The 25,955-nt window shown below is 35.2% G+C and overlaps 1 protein-coding gene across 1 annotated transcript in view; it reads left to right on the forward strand.

The window, feature by feature from the left end:
• LOC150096868 (uncharacterized) overlaps positions 1–25,955 on the forward strand; it is a 340,159-nt gene that overhangs the window by 164,462 nt on the left and 149,742 nt on the right. The window contains exon 8 of the mRNA XM_090408300.1: positions 15,001–15,624. Within this exon, the coding sequence (XP_090264426.1) occupies positions 15,001–15,624 (624 nt within the window). The remainder of the gene's footprint in view (positions 1–15,000; positions 15,625–25,955) is intronic.

Consider the following 25,955-nt stretch of genomic DNA (forward strand, 5'->3'; position numbering starts at 1 on the left):
ACAATTGAATTAACATATGGCATTCATGTGATTTGTCAAACTACCTGAAGACTCATAATGGGCGACCCGCATTGACCTTTATAAACATAATACCTATCCTACTTCTTAAACTCATTCACTGTCAGCACACGCACAACTAATTCTGGAAATCTATATCCTTTCAATTCATTCGTTCACCACTCTCCAAGCAAATAAAATCTAGTTTACGCACTCTTACACAACTTCCAAGGTGACCCCTGGTTCTTTCTTTCTCTCTTTGTTTGTCATGTATTGAAAATTTTCCTTTTTGTCAGTCTTATAGAACCCCTTTAATAACTTGTAAGTTTATATCATGTCCCCTATTTTCTGTTTAATTAATTAGCCTATTAATTAAACTTACTTTCAATTTAACCTCATAGAGAGAGCATTCCACAGACCTATTGCAAGATAAGTCACTCTTTTCTGAATCCTCTTCACTATCTCATTTTCAAGAAACCCAGGTGACCAAATCTGTGCATAGTAGTCAAGATGCAACTGATTCATAGCCTTATAAAGAGGGATAACAACTTCCCTATGCTTACTTGTTAGTGTTTTCCAACATCCAAGTATTCCTTTGAGCTATTTAACCAACACCAACTTTTATGCCTTCTAAACTGCAACTCTCTTTCCACCATCAGCCCGATCTCCCTGACCTCATCAATTTGGGTTGAAAAGTTTATTATTTTTATAATTTTTTTTACTGTTATTATTATAAGAGACCTTCAGGGAGTCAGCGACTCATCGAGGAAGACCACATACTACCCACACCAGCTGTCATACTTGTTCTTGAATTCATTCACGCTACTTACACACACACACACACACACACACACACACACACAATATTCACAGGCAATCCATTCCAATCCTGCACCACTCTATAAGAGAAAAATCTAGCTCTCATCCTCTTCTTCATGGCATTCATTCTCAATTTCTAAGGATACCTTCCTGTCCTTTCTCCACTCTCCATAAAATGAAAAATTCCATCTGCTGAAATCCTGTTTTACTCCTGTCTGCAAATTCTCAATATATATTCATAATCAGTATTTCACAATCCTGATATCATTTTTAGCAGTCTTCTTTGTATTCTCTTCACAGTATCAGAATAACCCTGGAAATCAGGAAACCAGACCTGAGCACAATAGTCCAAGTGAGGTCATGACTTCTGTATCTTAACATGTCAAAGTTTGTTTCAGCATTGCAATTATCCTCTCATTTGTAACTGTGAGAGCTGTTGTAGCTCAGTCAGTTTTGATGATCCCCCTTTGGTTGGAAAAACATGGGTTCAAATCCTGTCTAGGATGTTAAGAACCTTTATTAGGGCTTTTTAACTGAAGGTGAGTTAGCCAGTCTCATATGGAGATTTTTTTTCTCCCAGAAACTCAGTTTTTTTTGTCCCTCATAACAGCCAAACTGGCCACTAGAATACACACAATTAACATACATAATACGCTGGCCTTATAGCCTGAGCTTCTTCGTAGATTTACTAGAAGGGCCACATAGCAAATATTATTGGATATTTAATCAGCAGTATGATTAAATATCCAATGTCGTATATATAATATGACATTGAATATCTAATCACACTGAAATACATGACTTTACATTAACTAACATTGAACTGATAGCCATTTTCAATGCCCAGAATTCCAGCTTATTCAAATCATTTGCCAAGTACTGCATATCAGCCTCATTCCTGATTACACTACCTATCTTTGAATCATCATCAGCAAAGATAGGCAGGCAAAGCAAATGGCTGTATAATATCTCCTATCACATCCTTCCTAGTGTCATTAAATTATAGATTGTGAATAGCAAGGAACTGAGGACTGATCCTTGTGGTGCACAACTTACCTTAAATCTTGCAGACTCACATCCCCCATATACCACATTTTGATATCTCAGTCAGCCATGCTAATATTTTATAATCCAATCTTATATTCCAGAATTTATGCAACAATCTTCCGTGATGTATTCTTTCAAAAGCCATAGCAAAATCCAAAAATGTATCATGGTGTATCCATTCCTCTTATATAACTTAATGATAATGTTATTATAGAATGTGAGCAAGTTGCCCAAACATGATCTTTCCTTATTAAACCCATTTTGTTCATTGCTGAGTTGAGATTCTCTGTCAACCCATTTCCAAATTTGAGCCAATAACCAACTTTTCCAAAATCTTTACCACCACTATATACTGACAGGTTGATAGTTGGATTCATCAGTCTTTGCACCACCTTCCCCAAAGAATACAACCTTCAGCTGTAAAAAGAATGTGCAATGGAAATACCATACATTCTTTCCACTTCTGTGGAATCCTCCCTGTTCTGAGACTCAAATTATACAACCTAGTCAAAAGAATAGTCAGTTTAGCTGAACACTCTGTTCATATCCGTACTAATATTCCATCAGTTTCTATTGCTGAATTCTTATAAAGTTTATGCAGCAGCTCTAGTACCTAATCCTCTTACACCGGAGTTTCTTCATCCAGTGAAGATGTAACAGTAAACATGATATTGCATACACCGGGTTGATAGATTTTATCATAAATGGGCACTCGTTACTTGAACAACCTCTTCTGCATATGCCACTCATACCATCTGCATTCAGAAACGAAATTCTTTCATATTCCCTCTTTCTTTTACTTGCAGCATTGGTCATAGAATTCTCTGTGGTTGTCTTTATCTAGTAGAGCCAGTTTCTTTTCATAGGGAGACTTAGTTTTCCATACAACAGTTGTGACTTCTGGCCTGCTCCATATAATTTTCATAACTGACTTCATCCTTATTTATATGGTATTACTTCTGCATCATCATTTTCTTACAAATCTCTTACTTAATAAGATTACACATCCATTTCACTCCTACCCTATTTATTCTTCGAACTCTAGGGACACATTCTGATATTGCATCATTTAGGTATTTTTTAAATGATTCCCAAGCACTGTTAATATTCTTCCTATCCAGCAACCAATACCATTGCACTGCACCCAGAATACTCTTCAGTTGGTCATAATTTCCTGCTTTGTAGTTCAGCATGTTACCTTTTCTAAATGGAACATTCATAAACTTAGCCACTTCCCAAGTTAGTACCACATAATCACTGCCATCAACTGGTGGCAGTGATCATGTAGTGCTCACTTGGTATATGTGGTTCTGCCCCCATGATCCACAATGGGGGCAGAATACCACACGTATACAAGTTATGTCTTTAACTGATACCTCCTACAATGAAATCTAACACTCTTTTATCTTGAGTTCCTTCTGTCACATGGTGCTTGAGGAAGTTGTCTTATAGCAGGTCAGTAAATAGAGTTTCATTCTTCTCATGAGATTTTACTGCTACCCAATCAATTTTTGGATAATTAAAGTCCCTATTATGATTACTCTTTTTGCATCCGTTATCTTTATTTGGGGATCCATTTGTTCATGACTAACAACCAATCCACTAGGTCCGTAACAACAACCCATTATGCATTTGATCTTGTTAGACTCCACCTCACACCAAATGACTTCACATTCACTGCCACATGGAAATCTGTTACTAGTTTAACCCTCATAGGTCTCAATGCTAACTAGATTCAAGTCATCCAGTATAATTAGTAGCATGCTCATCCTCTCCTATCCTGTCTATCTTTCCCAAAAATACTTTACCCTTTACACTCAATACCGGTTAGTATGTCTGCTTTTCATATCCAGGTCTCACTAATGCCTACAAACCAGCCCATGAACACACAGGGATTTACAGTCATAAATATCTACTTAATCCCTCATTAGGAGGGCTCAGCCAGTCCTATGGGACAGATGAGAAATGGGGGAACCCCATACAAATAAATAAATAAAAACTGATGCCTACAATCTGTGGTCCCCACGTTTTTTTGCCAAGGCAGCAAACTCTACTCCTTTGTTTCGGATACTCCTAGCATTCGTGTACAGATATAATGTTACCTACATGCTTTTTTTTTTGTATACTCTTGTCTGCATGACATTGTTGGACAACTTGATGATCTCTGTTCTTATCAAGTGTCTTAATTATGCAGACATTTTTGTACATGCTTGATAGGTCCAAGCTGGACAAACACAAATTCATTCTTTCACGATAATCATTTCTGTGATAATGCCTATTTCCATCATTAACACACTTACATAACATTTTTATTCTGACATGCAGATTGTTACCATTCCTCCCATCATAGTTTGGTTTCCTTGACTCTCTTTGTTAGATCTCATACCAGTTAATAATTTTTCAAGACTCTTGATACCAAACACATTCATGTGCAGGCCATCTCTCTTATACAGATTTATTCTTCCCTCATTCTCACTCCACACATCAAAAAACTCATCCATTCCTTTTATACAGCTTACACCTATGGATTGAATCATCTGCCATCGTACCCCTTCTTCTTAATTCATTTCTGTCATATCTAGTTAATATATTTAAGATTTCATTTCTCGCTCTTCACTCTTGCTTCACTCTTCAAATGACCCTTTCATATCCTCTCTCATACTGAATTTATTGCTAGTTATTCATACCTACTAGAATTGCACTGTTTGTGTTGCTTTTCTGTTTTTCAATTGCATTTGCTATATTTTTAATTTTTGCTCTGAGAAAACTTGAATTTATTACCTGCTCATCAATAGCATGCTTGATGATAGTCACCATACGAAATCATATTCTTTTTTATAATCAGGATACCTCTCTCACAGACATTCAATTTCTGCCTTGTGCCTCTTCTACAGATAATTTCACAGGCAGTGCTCTGCTGAATTGGCCACTATTATTCTTCTGCTTTCCTTCAAAAATCATTAGAAGAAGAGCCACTGCTAACCAACATTGTTAGATCCTGAATGGACGAATTTAAAGAAATTATTCATTCAGAATCTAACATGAAAATTCCAGCTAACTTAGATATTACCTGCTCATCAGCAAAAAGTTCTGATTTGTTGTATAGGAAATTGTGTAATAGTATATGAATTATATCAAAAATATTTGTAGTCAAAAACTAAACTGTAGGATTATCTGATATTATGATTTTTGTAAGAAAGAAATAGTAGTTAAATTTTGTCCTATTAAGCTGTCTGGAACTTCGTAAATCGCCAGACAGTAAAGAGCACCAGTGCAAAGGTCGTGTCTGAAATGCATGTGTCGGCTGTAATGCCGCAGGGTACTGCATACATGGAAGATGACGCAAGCGCACTTCCCTAGAAGACAGCACCTAATAGCAGTAAGGATTTTGAGGATCATCTTGAGGGCATAAAAAAATTAAGGGTCGTGTGCAAAAGTAGAGAGAGAATATAAAGCGATATTGCAGGGGCTCTTTTTGTTCCTGACTTCACCTCGAGGATTCCTGACCAGTGGACGGAAAAAGGACGAGCTAGGGTCCTATGATGTTGGATATCGGGCAGTCTTTCGGAGTATGCTGAACAAGATCCCACGACGAGCCGCTCACGAATCATCGGCCTACAGAGAAAATGTGCCAGTCGCTGGATGTCTCATTCGATAAGGAGCAGAGATAACCCTCAGTCGAAGCAGTAATAAGTTCGAGTTCGAAAAATGTAGAAGGGACGACGTAGCCAGAAGCCAGGTGCCGAGACAACCAATCGAAGGATGACCCGAACAACACGTGGCAATTAACAGACCTTCAGAAAGAACTGGGTAATGTAAAGACCTTTACTGTATGTTTTGAAAGAGATAGAAATTAATGTTAGATTATGTGGACAATCCATAGAGGACTCTGATAAGAATTCGTAATTTGAGATCGCATAATTCTATTGAACACAAAATGTCAGGAATGAATCTATATAGTTGCGTGTGATTGAAATTATATGTGTATTTGTATTTTGTGGGTGACCTTTATCAGATAGTAACAAGTTGTATAAGATGTATTTAAGAGTAGCATGCATAAGAGAATTGATGTAGAGTAATAACGTCATTTAGTTTTATTGTTTTGGATGATTAGTATTGTGATCTGAGTGTATTTTGATAAGTTTAGCATTGTGTAGCTAGCATAGCATGAGATATTAACCTAGTAAGAGATTTGGAAGTATTAGTATTTTAATATAATTTTAGTTGTAATTGTCATTTGTTCCAATAAACATGTTTTGTTACATATACGTGACTCATGCCTGAATTCGAGATTTCAAATTACCACTTGCAAAAATTAGAACCATAGCAGGAGGGTTTTTGATGAATGTGTTTAAGTAATAGATCATTGGTCACGATTGCAATTAGTACCGATATCTATTTAGAGTGTGTTAGAGTGAATGCCAACCAATCTAGGAATATTCCCTGAACCTGAATAAACTCATGTTATAGGATACTGGCTGGCGCAGCATAAAAATATAAATTTGCCAGTGTCCGAAAAGAAATCATTACTAGGTACGGTCGAGTTAGGCACACATAAAGAAGTATATAAAAGAGGAGTTTGTAAGACAAATAAAATAAGCTAAAATAAGATAATAGGAATAAGATAAGAACCATAAAGAATAAATATATAATAAATGGTATTATATAATAATGGCGCAGCTGAATAAATATATAACAACGAATAAATGGTACATTTTAACAACATCCTTTTACACTTCACCTTGAAACTTGCCAAACTAGCTTTCACTGCCTCCTCTTTCATTCCATCTACTTCTGTTCTTTGGAACAGTTCCCCTGCCACTCTGCCTTTCCCAAAGAATACAACCTTCAGCTGTAAAAAGAATGTAAACAGATTCCTCCTTTTTTTGTTATCCTCTGCCCACACATGGCACTAACCTGCTTAAATGGCATTTGACTTTCTGTAATTCCCGCATCATCTGTCTAATAATTATTAGAACTTCCTCCCTTTAATCAAAACTCCCTCTTTAATTTTTGCTTCACTGATTTGAGGCCATGGATGGACCTGGATCAGCCAGGTACTTGAAAGCTGATCCAGGTCTATCCATCCATGGCTTTTCTGAAGTTTTTTACCAGACCAAGTTTGATGTGTAGGAGTGGTAGCAGAATTTTATGCATTTCTGCCAGTGCTAGGTGTTGCCCATTCTTCTCTCTGACCTTCATAGATTTCCTCGCAGGCCAGTCTCTCTTCACATAATGCAAAGTCCTTGCTTGGTTGTCCCATTGACATATCCCAGCTGCAGACTCATCAATACAGACACTACCTTCAAGTTATCATAGAGATGCCAGCCGTACTTGCTGCATTGAAGACAGTTCAACAGCTGTTTTAGGTTGTTGTAGATATCTTTCATGTAGACAGCATGTCTGACTGGAACAGATGGAAGCTAGTTTCCATTATGCAGCAGCACCACCTTCAGACTCTGTTTCGACAAGTGTATGAATAGTTGCCATTTGTGCTGCTCATGTTTGATTCGAAGGGCATTCATCAGGCAGTCTGCATCATAGCAGAACACAAGGTCATCTGCCTTTTGGAAGTAAGGTGCAAACTACTCATGATGAGTGCGAAATGAGGTCACTAGGACATTTTTCTTGAGAAGATTCCATTGTAGGTCTTGATCCCACTAACTCTGCTTTGGCCTTGGATTCTAGATCGCAAACAAGATCATTCAGTTCTTCTTGTGTAAAAATGTGGTGCAGAAATATACTGTGGCTGACATATGGATCATCATTTCATCATTAGATGCCAAAGCTCAGGAGAACCCGACATCAGTTCACATTGTCCTCATCATCCTCTGAATCGATGGAAAATTCTTTTGGAGTTTTGGCAACTGGAAGTCCTACACCATGGAGAACTGGTCAGAGATCAGATGGTATATTCAGGTATGCTATTGTCATTACTTCTTATATATACTTCTTTTTCCTGATGTTACCTTCTGAAACAGGTGATACCAACAGAAGTAGCAGTTATTTGCATGATTGCTTGGTTCTCTCCAAACCATAGGAACAGTAAACAGCATCGACACTTTACCGCATTTTGACCAATTCGGAAGATTTCTAGTACATGTACTACAGCATATGTGTGAGGTCCAGGCCTTGTCCTAATCTCCGATCTTACATTTGAAATAAAGCTGATATGCCCTTTTGACTAATGGAGTGATGACCTTTTTCTGGCTTGCAAATATCACTTCCCTGCAAATGTAACAAAGATTATTTGTACTATTGATTCAAGTATGAGACATCACTACTGCTAGATTTACACTACAGGGATCATTTGTGTAGTACTTATGACACACGTAAAGAATTACTATTAGAAAATTTGTTAATTTTCATTTCAGAGGCAAATTGTGTGGTTGTGTTGTCCAGTGTTATCTTGCAAAGAAGTTGGAGACTGATTATGACTCACTTTATATCATAAATAGTGAGTCTCGTTCTAGCTAGTGTTAACTACTTTCTTGTTCTCTTCATGAATTTTATTATTTGTCTTTTCTATTGAACTATTTTTTATGGATAAGTTATAAGAACAATAAACAAAAGGAAACACAAACTACATTTCTTGTAAAATGATGCATAACGGAAGGCAAATGTGAGGATCTCCAAAAGAGTTGAAAACACTAGAGAGAAGAGTTCTATTGTATCATTAAGTAAAAACAATCATGTAAGACATACTTTCCAAGACAACTGGCTCAAGTAATTCATAATGTATGAATATGAAGTTGCCTTTTGTAATTATGTAAAAATATCCTGGGTCTGCTGCCACTAACTCTAAATTACTGCATGGTTTTTGAGGACCTTTCGAAGTTATGAAATTTAGGTTGCATAAGGAATCCAATTCTCATAAAAATGCTGTGATAGACTTGGCCAGAAATTACCTGAAAACATACTTCTAGTTGATTGACAAATAAATAGGGATTCTAAAATCTTTGAACACTTAAGTGCATTTTTAATGCAGCCTATTATATAACTAATTTCATTAAACAATTAACTGACTTCAAAAACTTAATAGCCCTGCTAAAAAATACAGGTTAGATCCACGTAGTAGTATGATAGTACCAAAATGACATGAAATTCAAAGAATGTGTGCACTTATTCCTGATAATATTAAACAAGAATTACTTAAGGAAATCAAAAACTCTAGCAAAGTGAGTCTTCTAGGTTATTCTACAAATATTTCAAATGAGGAGGAACTTGTCCTTTATACGAGATATATAGATAAAAATTTAAAGATTCATTTGCTTCCATAATTCCTCTCCAAAACCCAACAGCTGCAGAATACTTTGATACATCAGAGAGTGAAATGAACAAGTTCTTGGCACAAAAAAAACTAGCAGTTGGTTAGCAAGCACTGGACATTGGGCTAGTGGCAAAATTGACACATGCTAGGTCTTAATATGAACTTACTGTATTATACATAATTTGGAGTATAATTGTTTTAGTTTCTTTTAAAGATTTTCACTTTGTTGCTGAATAAAGTGATGATGAAAAAAATTATATACCAAAAACCAAACAAAAAAAAAAATGAAAAGACTGAAAGATTTAGGAAAAAGTAATAGCCTTGTTGCAAACAAAAATCCTTAAGTATCTGTATTCAGTAATGTCTAATAGAGTCAAATTACAGAGTGCATTTATTAATGTAGTCTGTGATTAGTGATAATGAGCAAGTAGGCAATACTTTCTCATTGCTTTACAGTACTTGAGAAAGTATGCAATAGAAAAATAGATGATGCTATAGTATGTCTTCGTTAGAGAAAATGAAAACACACTCCTTTCCAATAAGAATCATTTTTCTTAGATTGTTTAACTTTATTCAAGCAATTATCACTTACTTTAAAAGGCAAACTTGTTACTTAGTCAACAGCTGATATCTATTATTTCTGTATAGTTATTATTACCTTATGAACATCACTTTGAATGCCCTGAAAGATATGAAACTCCACATTTTGAGAGAAAATTTTTACATAACAAGTAGTCTAAGTATATGTACAATGGCATTCTGATAATGCATAGACAGTTATTTGAATCTTGAACTAAAATAACTAATGGATGAAGGAGTAATGAATTTGTTAAAAAGTTTTGATGAAAATAAATTGCTAAAATCTTAAAATTGTAGCTGTTATATCATCAAGTACTTCACTATGTGAATAAAGTACTTTTTTTTATCAGAATGTAATAAAAAAAAAAGAAAGTTCAGGTTATCAATGTATTCCTCCACTCTGAATGATTTATGGAATTCATATGAATGGTCCTTCCCTGTTATGATTAAGTGGTCTTTTGCACCCAGGAAAAGACATGCTGATAGACATAAAAATCCCTTTAAATGAACTGTAAGATCAGTAACATGAATTTTAAACACATGTAAAGGAAAGAATATTTCTGTTATTTCTGTATAGTTATTATTAACATCTGACTTCCATGTAGTCAGAGACTCATCGTGGGTGGTATACGGTATTGCACACAGTGCTCATCCAACCATGCCTTAAAATGATTCAATGTGTCTACATTCACAACACATTCTGGCAGTGCATTCCACTCACCAACCACTCTCCATGCAAAGAACCTTCTCCTCACTCCTCTGCTCACACCCTCTTTATACAGTTTCCAGCAATGGCCTCTTGTTCTATCCTCCATATTATGAAAAATCTCTTCCATGTCAACCTGATAACAACCCCTGACTAGCTTATATGTCTCAATCATATCCTCCCTACTTCCTCCTGTTCATGACGCTTTACAATTTGCACACTCTCATTCTGTCCTCGTACTTAACATTCTAAAGAACATTGACAGCCTTTGTGAATCTTCTCTGGACCCTCTCCAAATAACCTCATTATGTGTAAGGTGTATTACTTTTGTTTTATCATCAAAATATTTCTCAGGATTTAGAGAAAGATGTAGGAAGTTTTTTCCACTTGGTTAGACTATAATAAATTTAGTTTAATCCTTTATCCAAGTGTAAGCAAACAAAGTTTGCACCTGAAGTATCTTCAGGACTGAGGCAACTCTTGGTAAAGGTGGACTGAGCTCTCATCACTTGTCTTAGTATCTCCCGTAATGCAAAGCACATCTCCTTGGGGACATGTATAATGCTATGCATTAAGGGAAGGTATGGCCCTTCCCTTAATGCATAGCATTATACATACCTGCAAAGATATGTGCTTTGCATTACGGGAGATACTAAGACAAATGATGAGAGCTCAGTCCAAGAGTTGCTCTTTACCAAGATTTGCCTCAGTCCTGAAGATACTTCAGGTGCAAACTTTGTTTGCTTACACTTGGATAAAGGATTAAACTAAATTTATTATAAAACATTTCTCAGTTTTAAAACATCATTTATAAAAATGTATGTAAATTAGACCTGTACACAAGTAATTTTATTATTATTTTTGTTTTTAACCAGTAGAGTTAAGTTGTATTTCTGGAACTCTATGCCAGTTAAATAAATTTATGTGGGATAAGAGAGATATTAGCCAAAACATTAAATTATTAGTATACCCATCATCAAATTCCTGACATGTACCCTCAAGGGGTGTACAGGATATGATAGTACTACATGAAAAATTTACATCATTACTAACTTCCTATCTACAATTTTCTTCCAAATCAGTCTATTACTTGTCAAGACTCCAATATTATCGTTATCAGATCTTATATTTCTATCGCCTAAGGCACATTGTACCGTATCAATCCACCTATATCTTGGTCTTCCTCTGGGTCGTTTTCCTGCCAACCTGGCAGAGAACACTTGTTTTGCTAATTTTTCCTCGCCCATTCTGTACAAGTGACCATACCACCTGAGATTAGCTCTGCTAACACATTCCTGGAGGCCGACAATGTCAAGTTCTTTCCTAATATCCTCGTTTTTAATATGGTATTGCCATTGATGCCATCTGTTCATGCCTATAATCTTTCTCAGGACTCTCATATCTGTGGTCTCTAGTCTTTGAAGTGTTTTACTTCTGACCCAGCTCTCAGATCCATAAGTTAAAACTGGTTTGAGCACTGTCTTGTATACAGCTAATTTAGTGTTCCGACTAATTTCTCTCTTATTACATATGAATTTATTCATTTGACTTCCTACCATACCAGCTTTGTTGATTCTGTTGTCTATTTCCATATTTAATTTACCATCTTCACTAAAAATCGTGCCTAAGTAGCTGAAATGTTTTACTTGTTCCACAGGTTCCCCGTTCAAACACAGTTGATATTTTTAATAATTCTACCTATTTTCATTGTCTTTGTCTTTTTAATGCTGACCTTCATACTATATCTATTACAACAGGTATTCAGTTTAGTCAGAGAATCTTACAGACTTGTAGTGGATTTATTTAGAAGTATAACATCGTCCACATAAAGCAAAGAGCTGACATTAACATCTCCAATTCTGATATCATGTTTAATACTGCTTTCCTTCATAATGTGATCCATATAGATAATGAATAACAGGGGATAATGTACATCCTTGTCTCACACTAGATTTAACATTAAACCATCTTCCTGTACATCCTTCAATTCTAACTGCCGACTTACAACTCAAATAAAGACTAAGTATTGCTTGATGTAATGCCCCATTGATACCATATAACTGTAGCATATTGAATAGCTCCTCTCTTGGCACCTTGTCATATGACTTTTCCAGAATGACAAAACTTAAATACAGATCTTTGTTATATTCCCATGCTTTCTCGACTATTTGTCGTAAAGTGAAGATCTGATCCTGACAGCCTCTATTTGGCCTGAATCCAGCTTGTTCTTCACCAAGCTTTTCTTCCACAATTCTTCTCAACCATTTCTCAGGTATACTTGCATAGATCTTGCCAAGAACACTCATTAGGGAAATACCTCTGTAATTCTCACATTCAGTTTTATTTCCCCTTTTATATATGGGCACTATTAGAACTCTACTCCAATCATCGGGAATTCGTCCCTCTGTCCAGGCTTTCTGAACTTTTCAGTGCAGCCACTGTAAGACTTTTATACCACCATACTTCAGCATTTCTGGTCGAATATCATCTGCTCCTGCTGACTTTCCACATTTCAAGCCTTTGATGGCTTTTTCTACTTCAAGTATGGATATGTATTCCTGACTGTATGCCTATTGAGTGTTTCTTACCATTGTGCTATCACTGCTTGTTTCATTTAGCAATTTTTCGAAGTAATTACTCCATACTTCAAGGATATCTTTTTCTCCTGTTTTAATGTCACCTTTCCTCCATTTCTAAGCTTCTTCAACAACCTTCAAAATATCTTACCACCTATTATTAGTATTCGTATCCTATTATTAGTATACAAGTATATAAATTATTAGTATATTAGTGTTCAAACAATTTTTAATGTTTTAGAAATTTGACTGAGCCTCATATTCAGAAAGAATTTTCTGACTCATCTCTCTTATCCGTGTGTTCTCCCCTCTCACCTCCTCTTGCCAATTTTTACATTGAAAATTTTGAAAAATTGGCCATAGACTCTTCCCCTCTAAAACCTTATATCTGGCTAAGATATGTAGATGATGTGTTCTCTATTTGGCCTCATGGCTCAGATATATTAGATTCCTTCCTCAGTCACCTCAGTTATCTACATCCAAGAATCCAGTTTACAATGGAAAAGGAAAATAACAATAGTTTACCCTTCCTGGACACCTTAATAACACACCTTCATAATGGTAACATTTCTTTCTCGGTATATAGAAAACCTACTCATACAGGTAGATACATTCAGAAACTCTCCCACCACCACCCCTCTTAGCAATATGGCATTATTAAAACTCTGACCAATAGAGCCCACAATCTTTGTTCCAGTGAAACTGCCCTTTCAACTGAACTCACACACATACACAATACCTTCCTTTCCAATGACTACAAAGACTACAGGATTAAAAAAATAATCAAATCCTTCCCCATTCCCCGACCACCTCTTCAGAAGGACTACAGAAATGCCATCACCATACCCTACATCTGTGGTACATTAGAAAAAATAGCCAGATCATTAAAAAAAGTACAACCTCCATACAGCTTTTAAGCCCTACTGTAAACTTGCTACCCTTATCCGTTCCACCAAAGACCAGCTCCTTCCTCTCTCAGTGCGTGGAGTATATAGAGTACCTTGTGCCTGTAAACTGGTTTACTTTGGACAGACAGGCAGGTCAGCATCCATCCAGTTAGAAGAACACAGATCTTACCTTTGCAAACATGATTATGGTCAGTCTGGCCTTACAGACCATGTTTTGGATACTACCCACAGGATTTAATGGAAAAAATGACCATGCTCCATCATAGTAAATTCAAAAGAGAAAGACTGTTTTTTTGAATCTGCATCGGCACTCAGGAATCAACCTAATTTAAACAAATATGGTTGAATTAAACTTCCCAAAATTTGGGAAAAATTAATTATTAGAGATCCCTCTTTACATCCTAGGCCACCTACAAATGCCCATAGAGGGCACACCACCTAGATAGGACTTTAGTTTCACTCACTGCTGTATTGCTTTTGTGTATGTGTTGTTACAGAAAGTTTTTTGTAATCCCTGAAGATGTCTCTGTGACAGAGACGAAATATTGGAAGTATTAAAATTATTTTTAATCCTTTCTCAGTGCTGATAATTATTCCATTAAACCTCCAACATGAATGTCATCTCTCTTATGTTTTTAAATTTTTATTGTATATTAATGTGTGTACTTTACACACATTAATATACCATGGGGAAACACTTGATTTTATTGTTATATACAAGAATGTTTTGATATTATATACTTGTTATTTTAAACTGGGACTTGCAGACATTATAGTCATGTTTCTGATGTGCCATTAAACACCAAAATAAACAGGTAACTTTAGTCACCATCTGTAAATATCCTGTTGAAGAAAGTTAATTAAATTTGACATTCATTCTAGTGCATATTTTAATTGATAATAGAAAACACATAGAATGACGTACACACAATTAACAGACCAAAGTGTCATGGGACACCACACCATGGAGGTGCTCTGCGTAATAACAGTCATTTAAGTTCTGACTGTTCTTTACGTTAATGAATTACATGAGATTGGTATTATTATTGATACAGTTTGTAACACTAACTTTTATTGAATCTTTTCATTTTTTTTCAGGAAAAGGATACAGTACCATATTCAGCTCAGGGAACTACTCATAGATGCTTGCATGAAAGGAACCTTGAAATCCAAAGATGGCAATCATTACCTCTTTTATGTTTTCCTAGTGCATCACCAAAGAAATGGCTTTCAGATTTTGATGAAATGCCATCACCACTTCTAAGATCCCCTTGTAAACATAGATATAATACTGATTGGCTGATTTCTCATATGGCAAAGAGAAGGGGGATGTTGATACATAGTGAAGAACTTTCTTATTGTAGTCCTTTATCATTTCTTCCTGAAATGGATATATATAGAAGGATCAAAAGTGACCCTGTTCTGTATAGTAGTGCTGGATCTTTGACTGACGATGACTTTAATGAACCTGATCTTAGTGCATGTGCTTACTCCTTTTTTAAAGCTTACAGGACAGGATTTCATAGACCATGTTGTAGTATAGATATTAAGGAATACAGACAGCAGGGGGAAAATTTTGATACAAGGAATAGTGATATTGTGTTGGAACCTAATTTAAAATTTCAAGACAAATTCCTTGATATTCTTAAAAAAAAAGTCACATCTAAAAAAGATGAATGTGATAAACAAGTTGCTTCCGAAAGATGTTATGTTGTAAACAAGGTAAGCTATATCTGATTTTATTTTTAATAACTAACAAGAAACATTAATGTAACTTTATTAGTTACTAGAACTGATTTTGAAAAATATATCCTATGTTATGTGGGAAGCTTTAAAAATAAGCATTGCTCATTAGTAACAACAAAAACAAGTAAAATTGATGATGTAGAAACTAATACTATTAAATATACTTGCATTATTTTAAAAAAAAAAAAAACATTTATTTTATAGTTTAGTTTTTGTTACAGATGTATCCTTAATTCTATGTTCTATTGGGTGAGAAATTCAAGCGCAACACCTCAGGTATGCAAGCATAACTATAGTTATACTCACATACCTGTTAATTACCAGAATTGTGTTGCAACAATGGTATAATCTTTGATGGACAGCATAGATTTGCTAAAGGGTAGGTCATGTTTTAGTAATCTACTTACTTATTACAATGAGATGACTGCTTCCTTGTACAGAGGAGAGGGATGCACAGTAATATACTTAGATTTTGCAAAAGCTTTTGATAGATTACTGCATGATAAGTTGATAGTCAAACTAGAGCGGATGCGGTTGGATATTAGATTAGTGCATTGGATTGGAGACTGGCTATCTAATAGGTATCAGCAAGTTGTGTATGGGGGTGCAATGTCCAGGAAAAGGAAAGTCACTAGTGGTGTGCCTCAGGGATCTGTTTTAGGGCACTACTGTTTAACTTGTATATTATTGATATTGGCAAAGATTTGGATGGAGATATTCAGTTGTTTGTAGATGATGCAAAGTTGGGATGAACCATGAAGAGTAGGGAAGATGTTGTGGCCTTACAAGAAGACTTGAATAAATTGAGTGATTTGGCACAGGAGTGGGGATGCGAGTTCAATATTGCAAAATGTAAGGTTTTAAAATTTGGGAATAAAAGATCGGAATAATATTCCCCAGTTATTGTTTTACCCTTTTTCAAGATAATTAATAAACAAAATGCCTTTAGCATCCCAAAACACCTATGCCATGACTTTTCCTGCTGATAGAACCGACTTTGTCTTCTTTGATGCTATCAACTGGCTTCTGTCCACTGTTTTGACTGCTGTTTGGATTCTGGTGTGTAATTGTGAATCCATTGTGAACTCATCTTGCACAAAGCTTTTTCATTTGCAATTCTTCATGCAAAATATATCCTACATGTTCTTTTGAAATGCCTACAGTCTCAGCAATTTCACGCACTTTGACTCGCCAGTCATCCAATACCATATCGTGCACTTGATCAATGATTTCTGGTGTTGTTGCACTCTTTAGATGTCCTTCACGTGGATCATCTTCAAGGCTTGTATAGCCAAGTTTAAACTCAGCAGCCCATTTCTTATTTGTTGAAAAGGAAGGGGAAGACTGTCCATAAACTTTTATGAACTTTGAATGAATTTCTTTTGGCGTTAAACCTTCTTTTACAAAGAATTTTATAACCACACGCTACTCCATTTTATGCATTTCAAGGGATACATACAACACTTTTGCTTCAGACAGCTGTAAAACAAACTACTTGATAGAATGACTTGCAGTTTCACATGGATGTTTATGACAGATGTACCAACTTAAAAAAAAAATCTTGCTGATAGTGTTGCTATCTATGGTCGAGGCCGAGAACTTTTCAGACCACTCTTATATTATATATATGGTGTTGGGGAAGATAGTCACTATACTAATTGTAGGCGCAGGTTTCTGTGGTTTAGCAGTTCAAAAGAAAGATTTCGGTATTGTGACCACATGTTTATTAAGATAAATAAAGATAAACAAACCTGACAAGTTTCGTATGTCGTTTGACTTACATCTTTAGTGGTTAAAGGTAACTAAAAGTTTAAACAAAGAAATGAGAAATTACTCAAAATAGTCCATTAGATGTTGTTATGGCAGTCTAACTGTTCATCAAATTAAAAAATCTGAATGCAGAATCTATAACCTTTAACCCCTGAAGATGTAAGTCAAATGATATACGGAACTTGTTGGGTTTGTTTATCTTTATTTATCTTAATAAGCATGTGGTCGCAATACTGAAATCTTTCTTTTGAACTGCTAAACCAGGATTCTGCATTCTGATTTTTTAATTTCATGAACAGTTAGACTGCCATAACAACATCTAATGGACAATTTTGAATAATTTCTCATTTCTTGTGTTTAAACTTTTAGTTACCTTTAAACCCTGAAAATATAAGTCAAATGACATACGAAACTTTTCGGGTTTTTGTTTATCTTTATTTATCTCAATGAACATGTGGTCGCAATACTGAAATCTTTCTTTTGAGTTACTATATTAGTCAGTGACTATTATGGTGTGTGTGTGTGTGTGTATACATAATACACACACACCTAATTGCATCTCCAATTTTCCTCAAGACTCATCTCATATCCATAGTCTTTAATCTGATCTTTAATCTTCAGCTGCTATATTTCTCACCTTTTACATCCAAATGTTAAAAATTGGTTTAACCCCTGGTTTGTGTGTGGCCATAAACATATTCAACATTTCCCATTACATCAACTTTATTTAATCTTTACTTAAAATATATTATGCAGGTTCACTACCAAGATGTATCTGATGTAATCAAGGATTGTGTGACAAAAGCAGTAGCCAGGGTCAGGAGGGTATACCCTGGATACTGCATAACCAGGGTCAGGATGATAAACAAGGTTAAGTGGATAAGTAGAGTTAAAAAGCAGGAGCTACAAAAAATGAAAACATTGTGTGAGGGAATATGAAGAAAAAATTGATCAAACATACTCATGAGTAGTACAAAGTCCACACAAGAAGAGTGATTAGTATGGTAAAAATGGCTAAATCAGATTACATGTGAAAGTTAGCTAAGCAATTCAAAGTAAATCCAAAACAGATTTTTTGCTATATAGCAAGTAAGAGGAAGAATGATTATGAAAGGATAACTTTAATCAATGCCAATAGTAGGAAGGTGACAGAAACAGAAGAAATAGTTAAGTTACTAAATGATCTCTTTGCAAGGGTGTATCATCCAGGTGGAGATTTTGCAGTTGCTGATGTGACAGACTGATGTGAAAATTGAGGTACACAAACTGGAGGTGCTCAGCATATTGAAAAATATCAATGCAAATACAGCTGTGAGACTGAAAGGCATGTCAGCCTGAGTACTACAAGAACATGCAAGATGACTGGCAGTAACGCTGACAAAGTTCTTGATGTCTCAAGCTATGGAAAGGTTCCAAGGTAACAAAGAGGATAAGATAGTTTTATTACATAAAGTGGCTTCAAGACAGAAATAACAAATTGCAGAACAATTAATATTTCAGGAGTAGTAGCCAAGGTTTTGGAAAAGTTGGTTAAAAGTAAAATCCAGCAATGGCTGGATAGGAATCCGATACTCTCTATTGTGGGCAAAATGGTTTTGCAAAAGGTAGGTCCTACCTTAGTAATATACTCACATTTTATAATAGAATAATATCAGAATTAGAAATAAGGGAAATGGCTATACCATGAAACTGCTGGACTTTGTAAAGGCATTTGACAAAATACTGCATGGAAAATTATTATATGCTGGAGCAATGAGAATGGACTGAAGTTGGTGGCATGGTTGTGTGTGTGTGTGGGGGGGGAGATGACAGACAGTTACCAGAGAATAGTATAAGAATAACAGAGAATAGTTGGAATCTAGGAGAATGAGAGTCACTCTATGGAGTGCCTCAAGGGTTACTACTCTTTAATTTGTAAATTAATAATGTAGGGAGTGATTTAAAGAGAGGATTGGTTGTTTGCTGATAATGCAAAACAACTGAAGGCAGTAGTTGATAAAAAGTGATGTAATAAAAAAACAAGAAATAGAAGAATATCAGCAAAATTGGCTATACCACATAGAAAGGATGAATAACAATAGGATCCCCAAATTAGCATATAAATATAAACCTACAGGAAGAAGAGACTGCGGACATCCAAGATTAAGGTGGAAAGATCAACTTCATCTGCAGAGCAGGAACAGGACATAAAAAGCCTATACTTGAATTACTCAGACGACAAAAACAGAAGGGTCCCCCTTTGCATTTCACCATATACTTTGCAAAATCAACAAACTTAATTGGAAATACTTATTACATTTCCTGTCTTCTCAACTGTTTGATTATAAAGAAAAATCCCATTTTGAAATTCAACCTTCTGAATGTTTTGTGCATTTCAACTTCAATGAAATGAATAAAAGCAATGAGAAGACATTGGTAACAAAAACTAAAAGAATATAAAATAAACAAGAACTTTGTTTTTTTATTTATAAGCATTAATTTCAGAATTAATTTTCTTATTTTAACTGTAATAACGAACATTAACTATTTGTAACGCACTTCCATAAATGATGAAAAATAATTTTCAAAATCCAACCTCTATATAAAGTTCATTTTCTTCCACTTTTCAAATGACAAGCATAAAACTAATACATGTAGTGTTAAGTTAGTAATTAGAAATTGATAATTAAGGGAGTTCATGTCACTGCCACTAGACCTGAAAAATAGATGATAATATTTAAGCATTTCAAGTAAAATGTCAAGGTTACTAAAGGTTCATAGATATATAACTGGGAAGAGACTGTCATATACAGTATTTTAATACACAGACCCATAAAATCAATCACAGCTTCTATACTAATGCCAAATCCTCAACTTCAAGTGGCACATGAAATCAAGATTGCCCCATTCACATAAGAAGAATAAAAGGAAAAGAAGTGGAACTGGCAGAAGAATTAGAGAAGTATTAGGTTGAAATAATTGGTGTTATAAAAACAAAAGACAAAATTAGCTGAGATACTTCTAAAACAAATACAAGATATTATATTCAGGGAATAATGATAAGGGAAAGGAAGGAGTAGTAATAGTACTTAACACTAAATATGAGGATAAAATGCCTGGAAATATCAAATGGAATTTATGTGGGCAAATATCGAATGAGGAAATGAACAATGAAACTTTTGTTCCTATGAGCCCACAAAAGATTCCAGTGAAGGAGAAAGTGGAGAAATAAATGTTTTAGGAAAATTTGGGGAAAAGCTAATAATAATAAGTACCTGCTGGATGCTATGTCCCAACATGAAGATGAACAAACCCACATGGAGAGAAGACACAAGAAATCAGAAAAGTCTCATTGACTAAGTCATTATTGCTAGTATATCTTCAAGCTGGTTACAATAAAAGAGATGAACATTTAGTTTTGAGTAGAATAAAACAAAATATCATATTGGAAAGAAATGCATAAGAAAGCTTTAAAAAGAATGAAAGTGGAATACCTTCCAGAGGTAAACTGAAGACCCAAATATACAATTATTATTATTCAAGGAAAAATGAAAAAGTCTGAAAATAAGAACCGAACTCTGGGATTTTAATGGCAGACTCAACAGGAAATATTGATTCAATCAGAAATACATATGTGGTGAAAGTTATCTGCAAAGGATATAAAATTCAGAACTACATGGTAAACTCAGGAGGTTAAAGAAGCAGTTAGGAAAAAGCATATAAAAATTTCCTACCAATTAAGTCAGTTGTGGTCAGAGAAAATACAGAGAAAAATGTAAGATAACAAAACAAAGCAATGTGTAAGAGTGGCTAAACAAAAATCATAGAAAGACGTTAGTAAGAACATAAAAAATAAATATCAGGAAAGTGACAAAATGTACCAGAGGCTACTGAAAAATTAAATCTTAGTAATGAAGGAAATAGAGTACTGTAAAAAGAATTAGAGATGATGATAATTATTATTATTACTGAAGACCCCATGGAGTCAAAGCCTCATCTAGGAGGTCCTTTTATCACACACACAGCTCATCATACTGCACTTTAAACACATGCAAATTCTCTGCAAACACCACACTTTCAGGTAAGGCATTCCAATCATTCACAACTCTGCATGCAAAAAGCCTGCTTCTCATTCCACTGCTCACACCCTCTTTATACAGTTTCCAGGGTATTGATGATTCAGGTAATCATGAAAAGGCAGAAGTGAAGGTAGTCCATGGTTTCAGACTAAGAATATATCAATTATATATCTTTTCCATAATTTTGGTTGATGATGGTATTCTTCTAGGGCCTTGTTTTCAAATGATTCCATATAAAGATTTGCTGAAACTACCACACACACACACACACACACACACACACACACACACACACATATGGTAGTGGGAAAGGTAGTCAGTGCATTGCTAAGGTATGATAGTGATACCTTCAGACAGATAAGAGCATGCATGAGTCATTATTATTATTATTTGACACCTCCAGGGAGGCCAAAGACTCATCGAGGGAGGGCACCTACTCTAAAATTCTCTGTCTCCACCACTCAGCCTCATCCACCTGCCATCCACCAACCGCATCATCTACACCAATGCCATCTACTGTTCACCACCATCACTGGTATTTTCAAAGACAATCACAAACATCCATGCCCACAGCAGGATTTGAACCTGCAGCCTTTTGGCTGGAGAGCTGATATGCTAACCACTCAGCCAACCGGGCCAGCTAAATAGTATGAATGAATGAATAGTATGTCAGCTGAGCTGTGTGAGGGAAAGAGAGTGGAGTTTGTAAATGTGTGAAATGCCTTTGAGGGAAGGATTTATTTGTACAAAAGTGACAGGATGCATTTAAATGAATTTGAGTCAGCTATAGAGACTGTTGTTAAAAGGAAGTACAATGAATAATGTGAGCAAGAGATCAGGAGAGAGGAACTGGTGAGACTGCAGTTGTTGTAAATGTGAATAATAGTAGTAGTATGAAAGATAATGATGAGAGAATCTGAATAATATATTCAGATAAATCCTGCACACTAAACCTGTTCTGCTTCATTGCTGTTTGTGAGCAAGATAGACAGGGAAACGGATGGGAGTAGTAATGAATGTGTGTGTGTATAGGGGTTGGTTAGTAGGAATAGCATGAGATGTGAAGTAGGGGATTTGCATTATGGGATACTAAAGCAATTAATGTGAAGTCATAGCCTCTATACTAGTGGGCTAATTATGAAGATTCTTCACACACAAACTTTGTTTGCTTACACTTGGATAAAAGATTGAACAAGAACATAGTTTCTTGGCATTTTTAATTTAATTTATAATCAAGTAAAAAAAAAATTTTCTACAGCTAGCTCTAATCCAAAGTGTTTTAATAATAAGGAGTTATATCTTTTCACTACTTGTATATGAGAAATATATGACTTCTGCATTACTTCAATATTGGTATCTCTTCTGTATCTAGCTTCCCCTGATGAGACCTCAATAAAGATTGAAACTAGTCTTGGCAGTGGACTTTCCCATAATGCATAACATTATACACACCCAAAATAATGCGCTTTGCATTATGGGATATACAAAGGCAATTAATGTGAAGCCTCTTTTCATGGATAGTGGTTGGTGAGTGGAATATATTGCCTGAGAGTCTGGTAAATGTGAACATGTTGAATGAGGTTAAGGCATGGTTTGATGAACTCTCTCTCTCTCTCTCTCTCTCTCTCTCTCTGTGTGTGTGTGTGTGTGTGTGTGTGTGTGTGTGTGTGTGTGTGTGTGTGTGTGTGTGAGAGAGAGAGAGAGAGAGAGAGAGAGAGAGAGAGAGAATGTACCTCCCATGATGAGTCTTTGACTCCATGGTAGTGTAGCATTTATAATAATATATTCAGATAAATCCTGCACACTAAACCTGTTCTGCTTCATTGCTGTTTGTGAACAAGTTAAAATAAAAGAAGGATCCTGTAAATGTGTTTCTAATGAAGGCAGTGGAAGTACATGGGGAAAGCAGTATTATTATTATCCCCAGGCCTCTATGGAGTCACTTATTGTGGGATGTTCCCTCTGTCATGCATTCACTTTATCATACTGTCTTCAGACACAATGTTCTCAGGCAATTTCTCATCATTCACCACTCTTCATGGAAACAACCTGCTCTTCCTCCTTTGCTCACACCCTCCTTTTGCAGCTTCCAGAGATGACCTGTTGTTCTCCTCTTCCTCCATTCCATGAAAAACTTCTTCAGTGTTAATTTGATAAGAATCCCTTACCAATTTATGTCTGTATCATATCACTTGTCCTCTTATCTACTGGACTCTATAAATTGCATCTTCTCAATCTTTCTTCATGTTAAACATCCCAGAGACCAGAAACTATTTCAGTCCGTTTCCTCTGTACTCTTTCCAGTACTTCTTCATTCTGTTGAAAACCAGGTGAGCAGGTACACAGCAGTCTGTATAGTAATCCATATGTGGCCTAATCAAAGCCATATACAATGGAACCAGAATCACTTTAAGTAGGTGTCCTCCACATCATTGCTGGAATTAACTGTGCTGGCCTTACTGTTTTAGAAATGTGTCCTCTAAATTTTAGAGTATGTGTTTTTCAGACACAAACTTTGTTTGCTTACACTTGGATAAAGGATTAAACAACAATATAATTTCTTGGTATTTTTAATTTAATTTATAACCAAGCAAAAAGTTTTGTAAATTTCTTTATCCATCATAACACCCAGATCTCTTATTTCCTCCATCTCCTCTAATATATCCCCACCAATACATTCCCATCTTTGTTTTTCAAATTTTAAAACCTTACATGTTGCAACATTGAACTATCATCCCCACTCCTATACCCTCACTCAGTCTATTCAAGCCTTCTTGTAAAGCTGCAACATCTCTAATATCATTAACATTCAAATTAAAAAGCAGTAGACCTAAAACAGATCCTTGCACACTACTGGTGACTTTCCTCTTCTGAGATATTGCTTCTCCATACAACACTATGTGGTACCCTTCAGAGCCAATTTCCAATCCAGTGCATTAGTTTAATATCCAACTTCATCTGTTCTAGTTTAACTATCAGCTTATCATGTAGTGCTTTATCAAAAACTTTTGTAAAGTGTAAGTATACTACTGTGTATATCTCCTTTGTCCCATGCACCTGTCACCTTATAATAACCTCTTACCAACTGATACATCTGTCATATCACCAATCCTTCTCCTGTCCACTCGACTCTATAAATTGCATCTTCTCTACCTTTCATCTTACTTAACATTCCAGAGATTATAAACTACCTTAGTCCATTGTCTTTGGACCCCCTTTCTAAGAAGGAAGGAGTTGACACACATTTCTTGAGCAGTTGAAAGTTATAGCTCTTGTGAGGGAGGTGTTCTGAAGGACAGGGATAGACAGAATTAAAGAGTAGCAATTGGATTAGTAAATTTGAAGCTAAGCAGTAAATTGATGTTAACCATCAGCTATTCTGTTTTTATAGTGTGTTGGAAGAAAGTCAATTTTATTGGTAATATTCAGCAGAATATCACGAATAAAACTAGGGATGGGCAAAGCACCGAATACTGAATATTCAGTTTGAAATTTGATTGAAGCACCGAATATTCATCCCAAGCATACTGAATTAAATTTTATAAATAGATATTTTTTAAAAAAATACTCATTAAAAATTGATAAAAAATTTTTCATAAATGTATATTTTTGTTCCAACCATTCGGTTATAAGATTTAATTTGTAATGTTTAAAATTTAATTACTTCAGCTTTGGCCGAATATTCAGCACCACAATCATGTTAAAATAAATAAATACACATACACACAAGTATATAGAAACTTTGAAAGTTTTGAAAACTGACTAGAGAACATATGAGAATACAGTCTTCGGCATTGGAGTTGCCTTAACTTGTACTACTAAAAAGATGCACACTGCTAAGGCATATGCATATTTGCCTTTTATTAGTTCTTGTGATTAAGATTTCATTGGCCTGACAGTTGTTTTGAACTGTTAGTTCTCATCAAAGATCAGGCAGAAACCTTAAAATAACAAGAATCCTTATTCAATATAAGCAATTCTGTTTCAAAGAATTGTATTTTTCATAAGTGAACAGCAGTTAGTGCTTAAGAGTAATTATCAAAGCACAGCCTGAATGTATTCATTTTAGCATTGTAAAATAAATTAATCAATCCATATTTCATGCACTGCTTAAGAAACTTGGAAATTTTCTTCAGTAGTGCAAGCTAAGGCATCTCTGATGCCGAGGACTGTATTCTCATAAGCGCTCTCTTATTTATTCAAAACTCTCCAAATTTCTATATACAGCAATCCCTTGATTAATAAATGTGTAAATTTGCCTAATGTGTTCTTTAAAACAGGTGCATTAATCGAATATAGCAACCTATGGGAAAATGTATAATTCATTCCTCAGATTTCTTTTTTGACCTTTAAGTTTTTTTATAAAAGAATTAGGGTATGTCTCAGGGGCTAGTTAAAGGAAAACCATGAAGCTGAAAGACAATAAAACATATTCAGAATATAAATTTATTATCCTGCTTCTTAACAGAGAATTGAGCT

The sequence above is a fragment of the Typopeltis vanoorti genome, chromosome 18, assembly GCF_054136105.1.
Source record: "Typopeltis vanoorti isolate ZY-2024b chromosome 18, IOZ_Tvanoo_1.0, whole genome shotgun sequence".
NCBI classification, from domain to species: Eukaryota; Metazoa; Arthropoda; class Arachnida; order Uropygi; family Thelyphonidae; genus Typopeltis; species Typopeltis vanoorti.